We start from the raw sequence: 21750 nt of genomic DNA, 5'->3' as shown, positions 1-21750 counted from the left end.
CAACCACCTGTGCGACCATCGCAAACCTTGACGGAGATCTCGCCGTCGTCCCGAGCCGCACTCGCGTGGAGCCAAGCAGCGGCCGCGGCATCTCCACTCGCACCAGAACACGACGAGACGTCACCTTGCGTGGAGCTGCCTTCCGAGGCGACCTCGCGAGATGTCCGGCCGCTCCCCAAAGACTATCACCCCCCCCCCCCCCGGGGGTAGGAAGACCACCACCACCACCACCACCTCGCATCGACAGCTCAGAATTTTAGTGAAGTCCACCCCCCGGCCACTCCCCCCAACCGATCATGAGCTGGGCGTGACGGCACAGGGGGCCATCATCACCTTGTCACCGGACTCCCGCCTCTTAACGAACCCGCAATGGGTCTCCACAGCGACCGATACGGCACCAGTTCGTCGATGCGTGGATGGATGGACCACACGCCACACGAATGTGGAATTGCCGCCGCTGGATCAGGGCTGCAAACTGATAATGGAATGGCAAAGGGCCGGAACATTAACCACGGCGGGGCAAAGGTGCAGCCCTGCAACCGCTCGCTCTCTAGAGAGTGACCCCCCCCCCCCCGGGGAGAGCATTTGACGAACTCTCCCAGACATAGTCTTGGGAGAGGTGGGAGATGACACCACACTCGACCGCACCACCACACGCGACCTGCCGACTGACCGCCGCCCGCCGTCACCGGTTTTAAAACAAAGTGGACACTCAAAACGAATGCCAAATCCAAAACGATGGGGCGACTCACGGGGCGACTCACGGGGCGACTCACGGGGCGACTCACGGGGTGACTCACGGGGCGACTCACGGGGCGACTCACGGGGCGACTGGCGCCCGCCCAGATTAAAATGTTAACGACCGAACCCCGGGGGCCACGACACAGCTCGGCGTCCTTCCCATTGGCCGCTGTCGATGTGCCCAGCGCGGGCACAACCCACTGTTGTATTGTACTTCTACACCCCCCCCCCCCCACACGCAACCACGCCCACCGCTGCCGTTACCGACTCGCAGAGCGCCCGGCCTGACGAGGTCCTGTGGACTTAACCCCTACGGACAAGCCTGCGCGCACGCACGCACGCACCGAGGAATCCCTCATCCAGCAGCGGAGTGACGCGAGCCGGGAGGACCCGGCCCCCCGTGGCCACCGACGACGACGTCTCCCGTCCCGACTGCGGCGGCGGCGGCGGCGGCCCCCAGAGTTCGATTCCCGGCGACGGCGAGCGAGAGGAGCGGGGAGCGACACCGGAACCGGTCCGGCATGGCGAAGCATGGTCGACGCTGCGCGCGAGGAAAGCCTTCGCCCGGCGGTGGATCGGCAAAGGGCTGTCGAGATCCGCTGCTTTTAGGCGGCGGGGGGTTGGTGGGTCACGCAGGACAACCGCTGCACCACCGCTCCCTCCTCCTCCCCCACGCCAACTCAAAACAAAAATAAATGCGAAAGTAATTGGATGCACAACGACCGAGCAGGATCCCGCGACACTACGGCCCGCGACCTCTCGAGTGACCGGGGCAATATTCGGACGGGCGTCGCCGAGGTCAAACCGCTTTGACCCCAACAGTCCGGCCGGGGGAAGCGTGGCCAAACATTCCCCCGTGACCAAATGACCAACATGGCGCAAGGGGTGGGTGGGGGGGGGTCCATCCAGCAGTGGATTGAGGACGGCGGAGGTGGGGAGGGGGTGTGGGGGCCGCGCGTGACGGTGAGGCGTTGTTGCCGTGGGCAGAGCGTCCCGGTGAGAGTCGGCGGAGGGAATCCGGTGGAGATTTCAACCCAGGGCACCCCGGTGCATGAGGAGCCAGGGGGAAGCACACCGCACTCTGCGTCACGTTTGGAAAATTTCCGTTTCCTCGGGGCGATAGAGGAGTTGTTTTTTATTTTTGCGTTTGTCATTTCGATGACCCCCACCCAAAGATCACGGTGACGAATGAGAGACTCCCCCCCCTATCCTGGTCTCTTGTCGAGTTCTCACCCCGGTAAGCTCCAAACCTCAACACCTTGATCTCGTTCCGAATCGAATCAATTTGGCCTCACTTTCACCGCTGAAATTCTGCTTCCAAGCTCCACCACGATTCCAATATCGTTTGTAGTTGTTTGTTTTCCATCGCCGAGACTTTCCCCTCTCCCTTCGTAACGGCGAGCGGTTGTTTACCGCCTTACGTGTAACGGGGAGCCCAGACGGTAGTGGGTGACAGCAGCCGCTTCCGAAGCTGCTTCAAGTAAACTCCCTCACCCTACGGGGGCAGCCTCTCTATACGCCCTGCTAGTTACAATAATATCAATAACAATAATATATCATATGACAATAATACATTATTGTTGTTATTCTGCTCGTAATTTTTCAGCACTTACGGACGTTTGGCCAAGACCGGTTTACATTGCGTGCGAGGTTTACAAAACAATAACAACACTGATTATTTATCTGTCTGTTAGTGCTGCCCTCCTTTACGTGGGGGGAAACGTCTTGGGAGCACTGCACGCGCGACTAGCGGCACGCGTGGCAACACGCGTCGTGACACGCGTGTTCATCGCACGCCGACCTGTGAGCTCTCAACCGCTGGAATTTAGCCCAATTTAACGACAAAACGATGTTTTGTGTGCGTGTGTGCAGTCAACGGAGACCGGGCTGAGACCGCGTCTCCGCGCTCGGAACGGCCGGTCTCACCACTCGCGGCAGACTCCCAAATCCGAACCCAGTATCTCACGACGTTGCAAACTCGACGCCTCCAACACGGCTGCGATGATGCCACCCCTCGCCCCCCCCCCCCTCGTCCCCCCCCCTCGCCCCCCCGTCCCACCCCCACTGTGCTCTGTGGGCGCGCCGTCCTCCCACCCGCAAGAGGCCCACAGCGGGGGCCCCGCCACGGTGCCGGGTGACCAACTCCAAAGCCGACTCGGCGCAACGATGACGGCAAAGCCACCAGCCGGGCTCCTCAAACTCTCCAAAACGCTCCCAGATTCCCCCAGACTCTCCCAGACTCTTCCAAACTCCCTGCAACACAAGCTCTCCTATACTCTCCCCAGATCATCCCAACTCTCCCCCATACTTCCTTCCCCAGACTCCTGAACTCCCCCCCCGGTAGAAACCTTTCAAAACTGTCCCAGATTCCCCCAAACTCTCTCTCAAACTCTCCGATGCTCTCTGCCAGACTGACCGACGGAGAGGAGTCACTGACGAGGTCGCGTGCAAGATGTTCCCCCCCCCCCTACCCACCCCCCCTCCCCCCACACCGCCACCCCCCCCGCGGGCGGCTTCGCGCCGAATCTGCGCCGTGGACAAAATTCGAGAGCAGTTCCGCGTGCCGGCTCGGAGCATGGTGGTGGTGGCGTCGTGCGCCCGCGGGCACAGAGAGGCCCCCGTTCCTCTTCATCCACCTCCTCTCCTCTTCGTCCTCCTCCTCTCCTCTTCGTCCTCATCCTCTCAGTCCTCCTCCTCTCCTCTCCGTCCTCTTTGTCCTCCCCCCCCACCGCCGAGCGAGTCTCTGCGTTTCTTTGTTTCCTGGTGGACAGCGCGGGCGTGCGATCGTCCTCCGTGTGTGCGTGTTATCTTGTCGGTGGGGAGAAGGGCGGGGGGGTGGGGGGATGGGGTCCCCCGGGGATCGGTCACTGGGGGGCCCCGGCGATGGCGGTGGCGGGAGTCACGGGGACCCCCCCCGCGGCGTTCGCAGGGGACAGCATCGAGCCCACGGCCGTCAGGCTCCCGCGGGGAGAGTTGATGGCTGCAGGAGGAGAGCGCAGATACACACACAGATACACACACAGATATATACACACACAGATACACACACACAGATATACACACACACAGATATACACACACACAGATACACAGATATACACATACACAGATACACACACACACACAGATACACACACAGATATACACACACACAGATACACACACACACAGATACACACACAGATATACACACACACAGATACACAGATATACACACACAGATACACAGATATACACACACACAGATATACACACACACACAGATATACACACACACACAGATACACACACATACACACACACAGATACATACACACACAGATACACACACACAGATACACAGATATACACAAACAGATACACAGATATACACAAACAGATACACAGATATACACAAACAGATACACAGATATGCACACACACAGACACACACAGATACACACACACACAGATACACACACACAGATATACACACACACAGATACACACACACACAGATATACACACACAGATACACACACACACAGATACACACACAGATATACACACACAGATACACACACACACAGATATACACACACAGATATACACACACATACACACACGTGAACCGCGTGTGAACTGCACGTGAACTGCACGTGAACTGCACGTGAACTGCACGTGAACTGCACATGAACTGCACGTGAGCCGCGTGTGAGCCGCGTACCCGCCACGTTGCTGGGCACGTTGCCGCCACCGCCGCTGCTGCTACTGAAGAGGCCGGCAGACGATCCCTTACGGCCATGCTCCTTCACCACGGGGTCTGAGACGAGACAGACACACAGGGACGACGTGGTGAGACGGGGACGATGTGGTGAGACAGACACACAGGGACGACGTGGTGAGACGTGGTGAGACACAGGGACGACGTGGTGAGACGGGGACGACGTGGTGAGACAGACACACAGGGACGACGTGGTGAGACAGACACACAGGGACGACGTGGTGAGACAGACACACAGGGACGACGTGGTGAGACGGGGACGACGTGGTGAGACAGACACACAGGGACGACGTGGTGAGACGTGGTGAGACACAGGGACGACGTGGTGAGACCGACACTATTCGTGTCTGTGTATCTCCATGTGGGTCTGTTTCTATGTAGGTATCTCTATGTACATCTATGTCTCTATATCTCTATGTATGTTTCTTAAGTGTATCTCTACGTAGCCATGAGTGTGAGAGAGACAGATATAGAGAGAGGGGGGGGGGGTCTCACAGAAGTAGGGGTGCTCCATGCCCTCGCGCGCCGTGAGCCGCGCCTGGTGGTCGTAGCGCAGGAGGTTGTCCAGGAAGTCGAGCGCCTCCGGGCTTACGAGGTGCTGGTTCTCGCTGTGCACAAACCGCTCCCAGCGCTTGCGCGAGTGCCTGCGCCGCCACCCAATCACCACCGCCGCCACAAAACACAAAGATCCCCCGTGGAGCCGTTAGCGAGTAGCAGCGCCTGCGAAGGCCGGCACGGCACGCGAGGGGGTGGAGCGGCCGGCACCACGCCCGGCCGCCGTTGTCTCCCCGAGCGGCGATGTTTACACACCGCACCGGGTACTCATTCGAGGCCGAGTCGACCTCGGGGAGGGCCCGAACTCGGGCCCTCGCCGGGGTCGCGGCGCCGCGCCAACCGCTTGCTCCGCACGCGGCCGCCGCCCCCCAGCGCGCAAACTCGCTCGGGCCTGGGCCCGACCCGTGGGCCAGGCGCCGGATCGCCCTGCAGCAGCGCCGCACAGGGCCGGCGGCCACCGGGAGTGCCGCCGTTGTTGAAAATGCGCTGAGACGAGGTGCGACGGGAGACGCCCCCACCCGCTAGCGGAGGAGGGCGGCCCCATCAATAACACGAAACTCGCTCTCGCTGTCGTCGGCGTCATTGTGGAGCGTGTGCCTGTCTGTGTGTGCCTGTGTCTGTGTGCGGGTGTGTGTCTATGTGCCCATGTGTGTGTGCCTGTGTGCGGGTGTGTGTCTGTGTTATTGTGTGGAGCGGTAGTGTAGCGGTGAGCACGCTGCGCTACAAACCCGGCAACCAGAGTTCGATTCCCGCTCATGGCCAACACCACCAGTGATATTTATCTGAACTGGTCCTGGGCCCACACTAGGTCGATTCGGCCTTAAATGAGTACCTGGTGCGGTGTGTAAACATTATCACTGGGGAGACAAAGGCGGCCGGGCGTGGCGCTGGCCACCCACCCCCTCGTGTGCCGTGCCAGCCTTGATAGGTGCTGCTACTCGCTAACAGCACTTGCCCCGACAACCTGTTCGTGGCTATACGGTGGGGATCTTTGTCTTTTTGTATGTAACAGACGACAGGGACACGCACCTGCCCAGGATGTCGTTGAATCGCGGGTCCAGGTCGATGTTGTATTTGTCAATGTAGTTGAAGAGGTCTTCTGTTCCCAGAACCCGCGCTATGCGCACCAGCTGTGGCAGAGGCAACGCAGTCACACGTCAGCATGCGCAGGTAATAATCCTGGTGGTGACAGGGGGTGTGGTCTACTGCCACACTTTATTTGTTGATTAACGGTTGATTTAGTGACAGAAGGTGTGGCCTGATAATTTAAGTCTTGAGGTTGTGACAGACAGCACTCGCTACAGACCATCCCTGGCCTCGAGACAGAAGCACTCCATAAAGACAAGCCCTGGCCTACAGACAGAAGTCCAAACAGACAGAAGCCCTGGCCTACAGACAGAAGCACTCTATACAGACACAAGCCCTGGCCTACAGACACAAGCCCTGGCCTGCACAGAAGCACTCACTACAGACCATCCCTGGCCTCAAGACAGAAGCACTCACTACAGACCATCCCTGGCCTCAAGACAGAAGCACTCCATAAAGACAAGCCCTGGCCTACAGACAGAAGCACTCCATACAGACAGAAGCCCTGGCCTACAGACAGAAGCACTCCATACAGACAGAAGCCCTGGCCTACAGATACGAGCCGTGGCCTTGCGCTGCACGTGCCTGGTCGTAGTTGTCGTGTCCGTGGAAGAAGGGCTCCTTGCGGAAGATCATGGAGGCGAGCATGCAGCCCAGACTCCACATGTCCAGGCTGTAGTCGTACATCTGGTGAGGTGGTGGGGGGGGGGGCGCAGGAAGGAGACCCCCAAGGGGGAATTCACGGGGACGTCAGATTGTAAATGTTGTGGCTTGGCTCTCCAACACACAACCGGTGTGATGCACTAGTATACTACACTATACACTACACTATACACTACACACTACTATACACTACATTATACACTAGTGCTGCATTAGTGACGAATTGACAAGTTCTGTTTACGTGACAACCCTTACCTGATGAAGGCCGCTTGTGTTGTGGCCGAAACGTCGTGATTTTTGTTGTTTTATTTTTTACCTATGTGACTTTACCGAATAGAACCAAATAGTATGAACCCTTACTAGTTGGCTGTGTCAGGTGGTGGCGGCTTTAACGACATTTATATATTCACGCGATCTAACCCAAAAAAACTCTATGATGGATGATATCGATCACAAAAGCCTACCACGTGTTAAACTGACGTCAGTGGTGTTTGGAATAAAGACAAAGGTCCCCCACCTTGTAGCCTACACAGGCTGTTGGGGAAAGTGCTGTTTGCGAGCACCTCCGAGGGGGTGGTGGTGTGTGTGGGCGGGCTGCGTGTATGCTACATGTGCGTGTATGTTTGCGTGTGTGTATGCTACATGTGCGTGTATGTTTGTGTGCGTGTATGTTTGTGTGCGTGCTGCGTGCATATTGCGTGTACGCTGTGGGTGCACGGTTGGCGACATACGCTGCGGAAGACATGTATGCGTACGTACATGCGTGCTGCATCTATGCTGTAAGCTCTGTGTGTACACTACATCCATGCTGTGTGTACGCTACGTCTATGCTGTGTGTGTGCTGGGTCTATGCTGTATCTATGCTGTGTGTACGCTGTGTCTATGCAGTGTGTACGCTGCGTCTACGCTGTATGCTGTGTGTGTGCTGGGTCTATGCTGTGTGTACGCTGCGTCTATGCTGTATCTATGCAGTGTGTACGCTACGTCTATGCTGTGTGTGTGCTGGGTCTATGCTGTGTGCTGTGTGTACGCTGCGTCTATGCTGTGTGTGTGCTGGGTCTATGCTGTGCGTACGCTGCGTCTATGCAGTGTGTATGCTGCGTCTATGCTGTATGCTGTGTGTATGCTGGGTCTATGCCGTGTGTACACTGTGTGTGTACGCTGTGTGTGCGTTGCTCTCACCTGGTAGTCCACCAGCAGCTCCGGGCCCTTGAAGTAGCGCGAGGCGACGCGCACGTTGTACTCCTGGCCCGGGTGGTAAAACTCGGCAAGTCCCCAGTCAATGAGACGCAGCTACAGCCACAGGAGCCACAACCACTGCCGTCATTGTCACGGCAACCTTCATCACCACCACATCATTGATACGACGACAACCGTCGTCATCACCACCACCCCCTCGTGTGCCGTGCTACTCGCTAACAGCACTTTCCCTAAAAGTCTAAGGCCACAAGGCTGATCTTTGTCGATTTAAGCATGTGTCTGTGTGTGTGCCTGTCAGTGTCTGTATGTGTGTCTGTCTGTGTGTGTCTGTGTGTATGTCTGTGTGTGTGTGTGTCTGTGTGTGTGTCTGTGTGTGTGTCTGTGTGTGTGTCTGTGTGTGTGTATGTCTGTGTGTGTGTCTGTCTATCTGTGTGTGTCTGTGTGTGTGTCTGTGTGTGTCTATTTTTGTGTGTCTGTGTCTGTGTGTCTGTGTGTGTCTGTGTGTGTGTCTGTGTGTGTCTGTCTGTGTGTGTGTACGTGTGTGTCTGTGTGTGTCTGTGTGTGTCTGTACGTGTGTAGTGGCATAGCGCTAGCTGCTGGCGAAAAAGGAGATCTGCGGTGTACAGCTGTACTGACGTCAGCAGGCCATGATAGACACGAGAGGGGGGCATCTAGAGGAAAGGTCACAGAGGGGGTCACAGAGGGGGTCACAGAGGGGGTCACAGAGGGGGTCACAGAGGGGGGCCCATCGGGAAGCCTCGGGAACCCGCTAGTAGGTTCCAGAGAGGGGCCGGGGCGGGGCGAGGCCACGCTGGGAGTGTGGGAGGGGCCCCTGTGGGGGACCTCGTGGCTGTTGCTGGAAGTGGGATCCCAGTCGTGCTGTTCAAGATCGTCGCCATCGTCACTGTCATCTCCACTCGATATTGCGCTGTTAGAAAGTAGTTGGCCGTCTCGGTTCTGCACCATCAGTGTTAGACGGTTAGTGTTGTGTATAGGCTAGCAACAGTAATAGTGTGTACCCACGTGGTGTTGTGTATAGGCTAGCAACAGTGACAGTGTGTACCCACGTGGTGTTGTGTATAGGCTAGCAACAGTGAGTGTGTACCCACGTAGTGTAGTCTATAGGCTAGCAACAGTAATAGTGTGTACTCACGTGGTGTTGTGTATAGGCTAGCAACAGTAATAGTGTGTACCCACGTGGTATGGTGTATAGGCTAGCAACAGTAATAGTGTGTACCCACGTGGTGTTGTGTATAGGCTAGCAACAGTAATAGTGTGTACCCACGTAGGGTGTGTATAGGCTAGCAACAGTGATAGTGTACCCACGTGGTGTTGTGTATCGGCTAGCAACAGTAATAGTGTGTACCCACGTGGTGTTGTGTATAGGCTAGCAACAGTAATAGTGTGTACCCACGTAGTGTTGTGTATAGGCTAGCTACAGTGATAGTGTGTACCCACGTAGTGTTGTGTATAGGCTAGCAACAGTAATATTGTGTACCCACGTGGTGGTGTGTATAGGCTAGCAACAGTAATAGTGTGTACCCACGTGGTGTTGTGTATAGGCTAGCAACAGTAACAGTGTGTACCCACGTAGTGTAGTCTATAGGCTAGCAACAGTAATAGTGTGTACCCACGTGGTGTTGTGTATAGGCTAGCAACAGTGTGTACCCACGTAGTGTAGTCTATAGGCTAGCAACAGTAATAGTGTGTACCCACGTGGTGTTGTGTATAGGCTAGCAACAGTAGTAGTGTGTACCCACGTAGTGTAGTCTATAGGCTAGCAACAGTAATAGTGTGTACCCACATGGTGGTGTGTATAGGCTAGCAACAGTAATAGTGTGTACCCACGTAGTCTAGTCTATAGGCTAGCAACAGTACTAGTGTGTACCCACGTGGTGTTGTGTATAGGCTAGCAACAGTAATAGTGTGTACCCACGTAGTCTAGTCTATAGGCTAGCAACAGTACTAGTGTGTACCCACGTGGTGTTGTGTATAGGCTAGCAACAGTACTAGTGTGTACCCACGTGGTGTTGTGTATAGGCTAGCAACAGTAATAGTGTGTATCCACGTAGTGTAGTCTATAGGCTAGCAACAGTAATAGTGTGTACCCACGTAGAGTGTTGTGTATAGGCTAGCAACAGTAATAGTGTGTGTCCACGTAGAGTGTTGTCTATAGGCTAGCAACAGTAATAGCAACAGTAAACAAACACAAGATCCAGGTCAGCTTAAAGGTCCGCGGTCTGAGCGTGGCTGTGTTTCACTCCAGCGCTGTCCTCGAGACAGCCTGATCCCTTCACCTGATGAAGGCCGCTTGTGTTGTGGCCGAAACGTCGTGATTTTTTTTAATTTTTTACCTACGTGACTTTACCGAATAGAACCAAAGAGTATGGATCCTTGCAGTCATGAAAGCTTTAAATCTAGAATTACCCACGTGGTGTTGTGTATAGGCTAGCAACAGTAACAGTGTGTACCCACGTAGAGTTGTGTAGTCTATAGGCTAGCAACAGTAATAGTGTGTACCCACGTGGTGTTGTGAATTATCCCGACAGTGCTCGTTAAATAAGTGCCTCCAAGTCGTACCGTCTCAGAGTTAGTCACTACACGTGTACATGTCTGTGTGTGCGTGCGTGTTTGTGTGTGCGTATCTGTGCAGGAGGCTCGTGAAGGACGCTGCTGGGCAGTTGGAGGCGGTCGCCCTCCAACAACTGAGGGCAGAGGAGCGACGCTCACAACAACCAAGCACCGGGTGGCTAAGATGCAGAAAGTTGGCACATTAGGGGGCACAGGTGGTGGTGCATCAGCCAGTCATCTCAGTCAGTCAACCCATGGCACATGGGTCTGTCCCGTGACCTCCTGTCAGCGAGCCTTCGACACTTCACGTGGCCTCAAAGTGCACCTAGCCTGGCACAAGCGTCGCGGTGACGTCACCGTCACTTAGTGGCGAATGGCGGGTATTGGTATTGGTGTATGTGTGCGCGTGTCTGTGCGTCAAGTGTCAAAAGTTGGTTTAGTGCGAGCAGGGCGTAAACTCTAAAGGCCACGAGTCTCATTCGCAAGAGTGACCTGGGCTCACCAGAATGACAAAAGCAAAACTGAAAATAAACAAAAACTCGCCACACTCCGTCAATAACACCATGTACGCGTGGGCCTTAGATATTAAATGTGTGTAACAGGCGACACTTCTGGGCGATAGCTCCTCCATTGCCTCAAGCGTCACCCGTCGTACATATTTTCCTTTTAAAGGCCATGGTGTTGCCGACATGGAAGGTGTTCAGTTGTTTTTTTTTCAATTGTGCTTTGTGCACTGCTGCCACCTATACGTGGGATGTTCGGGGAAACCGGAAAGAAGCGGAAAGAGAGGAAGAGCTAACAGAGAACGGCTTGACGACGATGACGACGACGACACGGAGAGAGATCGGTGTCAGAGAGATGGTACCACGGTGTCAGAGAGATGGTGCCACGGTGCCAGAGAGATGGTGCCACTGCTCGAGCCATATTGGCACTGGAAGGCAGAGAGGAAAGTGGAAACAAATGACGAAATGTGCAGTGGGCACCTTCTACGAGCCATCTGCCCATGGATCGTGATGATGATGACCGCTGCCAATGCGTGCGCAGGTCACGCGTGCGTCTGTGTGTGCGTGCATCTGTGTGTGTGTGTGCGCGTGCATCTGTGTGTGTGCGCGTGTCTGTGTGTGCGTGCATCTGTGTGTGTGTGTGCGTGCATCTGTGTGTGTGTGTGCGTGCATCTGTGTGTGTGCGCCTGTGTGCGTGTGCGTCTGTGTGTGCGTGCGCGTCTGTGTGCACGTCTGTGAGTGTGTGCGTGCGTGTCTGTGCGTGTCTGTGCGTGCGTGCGCGTGCATCTGTGCGCGTGTGTCTGTGTGTGTGCGTGTCTCTGTGTGTGTGTGCGCGTGTCTGTGCGCGTGCGTGTCTGTGTGCGCGAGCGTCTCGCCGGAGCGCCAGACCTTCCGACTCTCGTGGTCGATCATCACGTTGTGAGGCTTCACGTCCCTGTGCATGATGCCCATGCTGTGGCAGAAATCCAGAGCCTGTCAAGACCCGACGTGGAACGTACACGCACGCACGCACGCACGCAGGCGCGCACCCACACGCGCACACAAGCACGTGGTCAGCTCAACCGGGCCCCCACGTCTCCAGACCCTCAAAACTCTTCCTCTCTCCCGAGCGTTCAAAGAGGCCCGGCCGTCGGCGGGCGCTGCCGGCCGCCGGCCGGCGAGGGCCGAAGGTCGTGGCGCTCACCTTGAGGATCTCGTACATGTAGAAGCGGATGTCGAAGTCCGACAGGGTCTGGTAGAGTTGCTGAAACAAAACAAACCATCGGCGGCCTATTAATGTCGGAATCGGAACGTTTTCTTGGACTGGAGGCGGAATCGAACACGCGGCGGGGTGCTGGTCGACCCCTGACACGGGAGGTCACCGCCGGTCGGTCGGTGCGGCCGTCGTCGTTGGCTCGTTTGAGCCAGGGAGAGGTCGCGGCCAGAGAATTCGACGTCGAGATCACAACGGGGTATTGGCGAGTCGCGACGTCATCACGTGGCGTGTCCACGGAGGTGTCGTGAATGCGATCGGAATGTTTGTTTATCCTGGAGGAATCCGATGAGCTAATGAAGCTCTTTTTTCTCAATGTCCAGTAAGGGGCACGGGGTCAGAACGTTACAACACCAAACACCTCAACAACACGATACGGCTGGCGAAAGGTAGACAAATCTCTTGAAATAAAATATACAAATAAAACTAAACTATATTTTATTTTACCAGCTAAGGCCCACTGAGCTATTATGCTTCTTTTTCGGAAGCGACCTGGCAACAATTGACAGCTCAACAAAGTGGATTATTATCGTCGTGTGGATAGCAGCCGAATACGCCTGATGTCCATTCTAATCGTGGAGGTGAAAAAGCGGTGCGCCCGGAGAAAACTCCACGCGACCACCACGGGGAGAGAGAGAGAGAGAGACACGCAAACTCCGAATATACAGCGGGCGTCGTCAAGGTCGGGGGTCGAACCCCCTCTCCGCGGCGAGTCCCACGTAGCAACCCGACTCCCGACACTACAGACTATTCAACGACACGGCGTCGGCAGTGGCGCGCGAGCGACCGCACGCGACAGGAAACTCGACGTTCCGCCCCGCGGCGACGTTCCGCTCGTGTCGCGAGTCGAGTCGCGAGCTCTCCGCCAAACGGGAGGGGTGGACCGCGTGACGTTCAAAAAGGCTTGCGCGGGCCGCTGGCGAGAACAGGCGTGGTGGTGGTGGTGGGGGAAAGATCTCTCGGGGTACGCACCTTGTAGTCTGTGTTGTTGATGAACTCGAACACGAGGGCCGGCGTGCGGGACTGCGGAGAAGACGCGGCAAACGCACGTCACGCGCATACACACGACACGCAGACACATGACGCGCACGACGCCACATACAACGCATACGTTTAGAGTATTTGTCCTGCTGCTATAAATTGCCACATGGTAAGTCACTTTCGTTGAGCTATCATTCGTCACTTCTGAAAAAGAGCTATACAGCTCAGTGGGCCTTACCTGGTAAAATATTTAATAGTTTAGTTTTAAATTTTTATTTAAAGCTTTCGTGACTGCAGGGATTCATATTCTTGGTTCTTTCGATAAAGTCATGTAGAAGGGAAACAAAATAATAAAAAATATATTTGTATTATTAGTCACATAGAAGGGATACAATAAAATAATAAAAATACATTTTTATTATTTTATTTTATTGTTTCCCTTCTACGTGACTTTACCGAAAGAACCAAGAATATATATAGTTTAGTTTAAACACACGACGCACAAAACACACGATACACAACAACACACAGCGATACACAACAACACACAATGCGAGCTATATCATTAATCGGCATCAGAGTTCGATTCTCGCTCACAGCCAACATCGGTGACGAATATCTGAACTGGTCCTAGGCCTCCCCCAGGTCAACTCAGCCGCAAATGAGTACCTGGTGTGATGTGTAAAAACATCGCCACTGGGGAGACAAAGGCGGCCGGGCGTGGTGCTGGCCACCCACCCCCTTCGTGTGCCGTGCCGGCCTTCATAGGTGCTGCTACTCGCTAACAGCACTTGCCCCTACAGTCTGTTAAGGCTACATGGGCGGGGGGGGGGCTTAAGGAGCGTGAGCGAGTGAGCGAGCGGAGGGCCGTGCATCGCACCACAGGGTCCTTGACGATGTCGACGAGGGAGATGATGTTGGGACCTCCCCTCAGGTTCTCCAGGATCTTTATTTCCCGCTTGATTTTCTTCTTTTTAACCGGCTGCGCACGGGCACACAAAGACACGAATACCAACACAACCGCCATTCGCCACTAAGTGACGGTGACGTCACCATGGCGCCCGTGCCAGGCCAGGTGAACAAAAACAAAGGATTCCCCCGTATAGCCTGTCACAAACTGTTGGGGAAAGTGCTGCTAGTGAGCAGCTATGAAGGCCACACATACAGACGCACGCGCACACAGAAGATCTTCCGTGTAGCCTTCACCCTTCCCCGTTCTGAGACATCTGCAAGTTGCGGGGTGTGATGTCTCCGTTCACCGCTGAAGCTCGGAACGTGCGAGCGGCTCGGCGTTAATTTTATTTAGAGAGGCAGTGCAGCAGCGCCGTTGTCTTTTAACGACGTCGTGACTCACCGCACGGAACCGTAGCGCCACGACCGCCGCCACTCTACGATAGCTGGCGCCAAAACCGTGCCACACTCCCTCCCAAACCGTGCCACACTCCCTCTCAAACCGTGCCACACTCCCCCCCAGACCGTGCCACACTCCCTCTCAAACCGTGCCACGCTCCCTCCCAAACCGTGCCACACTCCCTCCCAAACCGTGCCACACTCCCTCCCAAACCGTGCCACACTCCCTCCCAAACCGTGCCACACTCCCTCTCAAACCGTGCCACACTCCCTCCCAGACCGTGCCACACTCCCTCCCAGACCGTGCCACACTCCCTCCCAGACCGTGCCACACTCCCTCCCAAATCGTGCCACACTCCCTCCCAAACCGTGCCACACTCCCTCCCAAACCGTGCCACACTCCCTCCCAAACCGTGCCACACTCCCTCCCAGACCGTGCCACACTCCCTCCCAGACCATGCCACACTCCCTCCCAGACCGTGCCACACTCCCTCCCAAACCGTGCCACACTCCCTCCCAAACCGTGCCACACTCCCTCCCAGACCCTGCCACACTCCCTCCCAAACCGTGCCACACTCCCTCCCAGACCCTGCCACACTCCCTCCCAAACCGTGCCACACTCCCTCCCAAACCGTGCCACGCTCCCTCTCAAACCGTGCCACGCTCCCTCCCAAACCGCGCCACACTCCCTCCCAAACCGTGCCACACTCCCTCCCAGACCGTGCCACACTCCCTCCCAAACCGTGCCACACTCCCTCCCAAACCGTGCCACACTCCCTCCCAAACCGTGCCACACTCCCTCCCAGACCGTGCCACACTCCCTCCCAGACCGTGCCACACTCCCTCCCAAACCGTGCCACACTCCCTCCCAAACCGTGCCACACTCCCTCCCAAACCGTTCCACACTCCCTCCCGCGCGGCCTTTTTCTTCTGATTCCGGTGATGCAACACGTACGCACAGGTACGTCATCGGAATGGGAAACGGTTAACAGACTGTTAGGGCACCTATGAAGGTTGGCACGGCACACTAGGGGGTTGGTGGCCAGCACCACGCCCGGCCGCCTTTGTCTCCCCAGTGCCGATGTTCACACACCGCATCTATAACTAATTTGAGGCCGAGTCGACTTAGGAGAGGCTCAGAACCGGTTCAGATATTCGCTACCGATGTTGGCCACAAGCGCGAATTGAACTCGGGTCACCGGGTTTATAGTGCGGTGCACTAACCACTGCCCCACACAGACATTGTGGGTGCCGGCCTTCGTAGGTGCTACTCGCTCACAGCACTTGCCCCGACAGTCTGTCAAGGCTATGGCGGAGGGGACCTTTGTCTTTGTGTGTGTGTGGACGCGTGTACACGCACACACACACTCACCGTTTAATTAAACCTGCGTTTGTTTACTCAGGAAAGCCTCTCCGAACCTCAGGGCTCTTCCGCAGCGGCTGTTAGGGGATCCTGTGTTTCTTGCGAACGTTCTGCCGCCAAATCTCCGCAGAGACGCCCCCGCGCAAAAAACTAACAAGGGAGTTGTCAAGTGAATACTCCGGGGGTACTCGACAAACTGCACCGCCGTAAAGACCCCACGGCATCCGGAGGGAGTACGGGCTGAACCCGTATCTCAAGCGCTGCTGCCTCAATGATTTTTTGGCACTTTCCATTACGAAGCTCCCAAGATTCGGACACCCACACTCGGGACTCGAACCCGGGTATCTCAGCGGCGCTGGCTAAGTGTTTTCAACACGGCCATTATGAACCCCCCTCCCCCCCCCCCCCCGGTGGGTGAGCAAAGGAGTGAGTGAATTCGTAAATTAGTGAGTAAGTGAACGATCAAGCGATTGAGTGATTGAACTAGTGGATTTATGATTGAATGAGGGGATGCGTGAGTGAATGAGTTGAGAAAATGAATTGGCGAAAGAGCTAGAGAGTGAATGAGTGAACGAGCGGGCTAGTGAGTGAAGGAGCGAACAAACTAGTGAGTGAATGAGCGAACGAGCTAGTCAGTGAATTAGTAAGTTAGTGAGTCAATGAATGAGCGAACGAGCTCGTGAGTGAATGAGCGAACGAGCTAGTGAGTGAATAAGCGAATGAACGAGTGATTGAATGAGTGAACGAGCCAGTGAGTGAATGTATGAGTGTGTGAATGAGCGTGCTAGTGAGTGAATGAGCGTGCTAGTGAGTGAACGAGCGAGCTAGTGAACGAGTGAGCGAACGAGTGAGCGAGTGGGATCACCACCTTGAGGATCTTCACGACCACCTTCTCGTTGCTCGTGATGTTGATGGCCTCAAACACCTCGCTGTATTTCCCTCGCCCCAGCTTCCGCACCAGCTGGAAGTCGTCCTGGTTCCTGTAGCCACGCGGGACGAACGAAACGCCACGGGAGCCACAGCACGCGAACATCAACACGGGCAGCCCGACCCGGCCATTCGCCCGGTCACCCACCACCCTCCCACCCCCCCTCATCCTCTCGGTCCTGAAGAAGAACCACTGCCAGAAACGTCAGCCTCTTACACACAATACACATCAACTGTTGTGATAGATCACACACGAACACACGTGCGTTGTAATAGATCACACATGCACGTGTTGTTTGTGACCTATCACAACAGTGCTGTTTGTTGCTCTCCGCCTGGCGGTTTGAGCCTCTGCTCATCCAGCAACCCGAATTTATATTTGTATTCTTTTTTTTAACTTAAATCCTGGCACAAAGCGTGGATGTGTACGGGCTGGGCGCGTGACCACCACGAGCATCGCCACCAGTTTGCCAACCCCTCCCCCCACCTCCCACGACGTACGGTGCGGAAGAAGTTAAACATACATACTACATCACCAAAGGATCCCCTCCCCGCCCGTGTAGCCTTCACAGACTGTAGGGGAAAGTGCTGTTAGCGAGCAGCACCTGTGAAGGCCTCCACTGTGACGCACGAGGGGGTGGGTGGCCATCACCACGCCCGGCCGCCTTTGTCTCCCCAGTGGCGATGTTTACCACGCGCCGCAAAGGGTACGAGTTTGGGGTCGAGTCGACCCAGGGGAGCCCCAGGGCCGGTTCAGATAATCGTCACCGGTGGTGTTGGTGGCTAACCGCTGCACCGCCGCTCTCCATGCATCACCACCACCACCACCTCAATCATCATCATCAGCATCATCCCACGTCGTCGCCAAACTCACCCCCAGTCCACCACGTGGGCCTCGTAGTCCCAGTAGTCGCGGGCACGGTGCGTGTTGGCGTCCGCGTACAGACGGGCCCGGCTCGAGGCCACGGCCGTGGGGCCCGCGGGCACCGCGCCGCCGCCTCCGCCGCCGCCGCCCCCTCCGCCGACCACGGCCACCACCCCGCCCGACATGGCCAGACGCCACCGGCCCTCGAGACCGGCACGCAGCTGGCGCGGCCGGTACCCCGGCGGGTGGCACGCGAGTCCCAACAGGGGGGCCCGCGAATGAGCGAACAGGCGATGCGATCGGTGGCCCGGGGGGGACCCCGAGAGATGAGCCCGCGAGCGGGCCGACGGGTCACCCGAGGACTTCCCCGGCAGGCGGGGAATTTGGCCCAGCCGCTGACCCGACCGGTGGCCTTGGTGCCTCGCCAAGTGGCCGAGGGACGAGACGTGCGACCCCGTGGCGGGCCGACGCGTGGCCAGGCGGGGTGACCGACAGAGCCCCCAGCAAGGCCCCCCTCCTCTCTCGGCCTCGGGAGGGGGCGACGAATGAATGAATCGCCGGGGGCTGGGGGTGACCAACGACGCCGAATGGGGTCAACTGGTGACCCTGGAAGGTGACCACGCGGTGAAGCCCACAGCTGGACAACCACCACCACTAACTCCACCACCACTAACTCTACCACCACCACTAACTCCACCACTACCACCACCAACTCCACCACCACTACCACCACCACTAACTCCACCACCACCACTACCACTAACTCCACCACCACCACTACCACCACCACTACCACCACCACTACCACCACCACTACCACCACCACTAACTCCACCACCACCACTACCACCACCACTACCCCCAAGTGGCTCGACCTAGCCACCCGATTGACGATGCCCTAGACGGTCGAGAAGTCCCCCCGCCGCCTGCGTGGCCCTGAGGGGCTGTTTGTCCACCACGGGGCGAGATCGTTCGCGACCTGCCTCGCCCAGTGACCCCGAGACTACCCCCCCTGAATAACCCCTCACTCAACAAGCCCCCCAAGACCCCCCCTGAATAACCCCTCACTCAACAAGCCCCCCAAGACCCCCCCCTGAATAACCCCTCACTCACCAAGCCCCCCCCCTGAATAACCCCTCACTCACCAAGCCCCCCAAGACCCCCCCTGAATGACCCCTCACTCAACAAGCCCCCCAAGACCCCCCCCCCTTTAATAACCCCTCACTCAACAAGCCCCCCACCACCACCTCGGCGCGAGTCAAAATAAAAAGACGAAGCGCTCGAGGGGCCTAGCGCGAAAACCCCCTCAACAGAAAAAGCCGCGACCCGCGAAGCCGCTCTTCAAGCGGCCACCGCGCCACGAGGCTCGAGACTCATCGAAACTCTCTCGGCGATCACGACGACAACAACGACAACAACAACAGGCGGCGGTGGTGGTGGTGAAGCCAATGGCTGATCGCTGTGGGCTACAGGGCGCCTGGCCGCTCCATCACTCTCGCCAACGCCGCCGCCTGCAGCCTGCAGCCTCCCCCCCCTCCTCCTCCTCCTCCCTCCCAACGCCGCGCCGCGCTCTCTCCGGGATGTGGCGACGGCGGCGGCGGCTGCTGCCTCACCACCACCACTGCCTCTACTACCACCACCACCACTACTCCCTACCACCACCACTCTCTACCACCACCACCACTCCCTACCACCACCACTCTCTACCACCACCACTCCCTACCACCACCACCACTCCCTACCACACCACTCCCTACCAACCACTACTCCCTACCACCACTACTCACTACCACACCACCACCACGACTCTCTACCACACCACGACTCCCTACCACACCACGACTCCCTACCACACCACCACTCTCTACCACACCACCACTCCCTACCACCCACCACTACTCCCTACCACACCACCACCACACCACCACCACTCCCTACCACACCACCCCCTACCACACCACCACACCACCACGACTCCCTACCACACCACCACCCCCTACCACACCACCACCCCCTACCACACCACCACCACCCCCTACCACACCACCACTCCCTACCACACCACCACACCACCACCCCCTACCACTCCACCACCACACCACCACCCCCTACCACACCACCACCACTCCCTACCACACCACCACCACACCACCACACCACCACCCCCTACCACACCACCACCACTCCCTACCACACCACCACCACCGGGCGGGTTGTGCTGCCCGCACCTCCCCAACCACCCAACCCCCCCCCCACACCCCGTGCTGCTGCCCGGTGTCGGCCGCCTCAGCCGCGGCTGCCCCCGCCGCCTCGCCTCAACATGGACGAGAGACGCCCTCGACCCTCGCCTCCTCCTCCTCCTGCTGCTGCTGCGACTGCTCCCTCCTCCCCTCCTACTCCTCCTCTTCTGCTTCTTCTTCTTCAGCCGCCGCCGCGGTGACGTCACCTCGCTACCCCGCCAACACGGGCGGCCATTTTGGGTAGGGGGGGGGACGCCTCGGAGCCATGTTGGTACGGTGACGTGGGCACCGCCCCCCCCCTCTCGCCCATCTCCCCGCCCTCGGCCGCAACTCCCACGGCCGCGGACGGCCATCTTGGGTAGGGGCGAGCCGGACAGCTGTGCCATGTTGGTCCGGTGAAATAGAACCACTTCCCGCCAGCCAACCATGTTGGGTAGGGACCGGGACAGCTCGGGGCCATGTTGGTACGGTGACGTAAGCCCCGCCCCTGCACAACCCAGGCGGCCATATTGAGCAGGGGAGAGCCGGACAGCTCGGCGCCATGTTGGTCCGGTAACGAAGGAAGATTATTGTGAGACTGACCATTTTTAGCACAATTACAAAATCAAGACATCCAAAACAGATATATGGTGACTATAGCAACTCGTATATAAACTAATCTGTCAAAATGCAATTTGCTAGCGACGTTATAAAGAATCGACGGTGCAGCATCTGCGATTTAAAATAATCAAGCGATGGAATTCCGGTTATTTGACGCATGATCTATCAACTGCTGGATGTCGGCCTCCCCAAGCAGCCGACACCTCCCACTGTTGCTGTTCTTGACGCAACCCACTCTGTCGCCCTGCTAAGACGGGCAATGGCGTGACGTGCGTCTATTTCATGCCCTGGTTAAAAAACGAAAGCAAACGTTGGGGATATGTGCGTCTTATAATCCGGTGTGAACATGCCGTGTTTCTACATCGGTATTGACACCGGCAGTAAGTTTGAGGTGCGTCTTACATTCAGTACCCGGCTTATAATCCGGAGATAACGGTAAATACGATAGTTTTTTTTTCCTAACAACGCGATTTCAAATGTTATTCTTGGGATATTTCCTGCACGACAACGCTGCAAAGCCAAACAACTTCACGCAGAAAATTCAGTCATGGGTTTCTTTTTTTCAAATAACTTTTTATTTCAATTTTACTTCTCACTATACATTTTCTCAACGCCGTTCGAGTTATTACCTTAGCTCTGCTATCATTTCCGTTCAAGAACCAGATGTTTGGTTTAATTAGAGAGCACCAGGACAAAGTGTTTGCTGGTACCCAGATGCGAGCTCCTGCCACAGCCTCCAACCGCTCAAGATGGACTGAGCATCAGCTCACTCACTCCCCCGTTAATCAATAATCTTTAATTCAACTATACCATACGTAGTTTTTTTTCCCTGGTTGTGCAGAATTTTCATCTTTTTGTGTTTCAGTATTAATATCATGGCCCCTGTTGGGGTGGCGGATTGTGGCAGATTTGCCGTCGGGTGTTGAAGCAAAAATGACATGGACTTGAAAAATTAAAATCGCCAGTCACGGCAGATTATATCCACTGGGACACGTTGGAGCCTCTTAAAATTGGGCCTCGCCAAGCGTAGCGGAGTTCATATTGACACCTCACCACCTCACTATTATATATCTTCGTGATTCCCCAATCA

At 56.4% G+C, this 21750-nt stretch overlaps 1 protein-coding gene across 1 annotated transcript; it reads right to left on the bottom strand.

Moving 5' to 3' along the window:
* Positions 1-962: 962 nt before the first annotated feature.
* LOC116956052 (casein kinase II subunit alpha-like) lies at positions 963-18596 on the bottom strand. The gene is made up of 12 exons (XM_032977482.2): positions 17830-18596; positions 16897-17008; positions 14196-14297; positions 13307-13357; positions 12266-12325; positions 11971-12054; positions 7991-8101; positions 6731-6832; positions 6089-6189; positions 5000-5148; positions 4448-4543; positions 963-3721 (listed from the first exon to the last, which is right to left on the bottom strand). Exons 1-12 carry the CDS (start codon positions 18003-18005, stop codon positions 3606-3608), a joined length of 1260 nt encoding a protein of 419 aa, XP_032833373.2. The 5' UTR covers positions 18006-18596; the 3' UTR covers positions 963-3605.
* Positions 18597-21750: the final 3154 nt, after the last annotated feature.

This window comes from Petromyzon marinus, chromosome 63 (assembly GCF_048934315.1).
Source record: "Petromyzon marinus isolate PM22_M1 ecotype Great Lakes invasive population chromosome 63, UKy_Petmar_22M1.pri1.0, whole genome shotgun sequence".
Taxonomy (NCBI): Eukaryota; Metazoa; Chordata; class Hyperoartia; order Petromyzontiformes; family Petromyzontidae; genus Petromyzon; species Petromyzon marinus.
The sequence above is the reverse complement of the archived record's forward strand: the minus strand, read 5'-3'. Positions and strand labels throughout refer to the sequence as shown.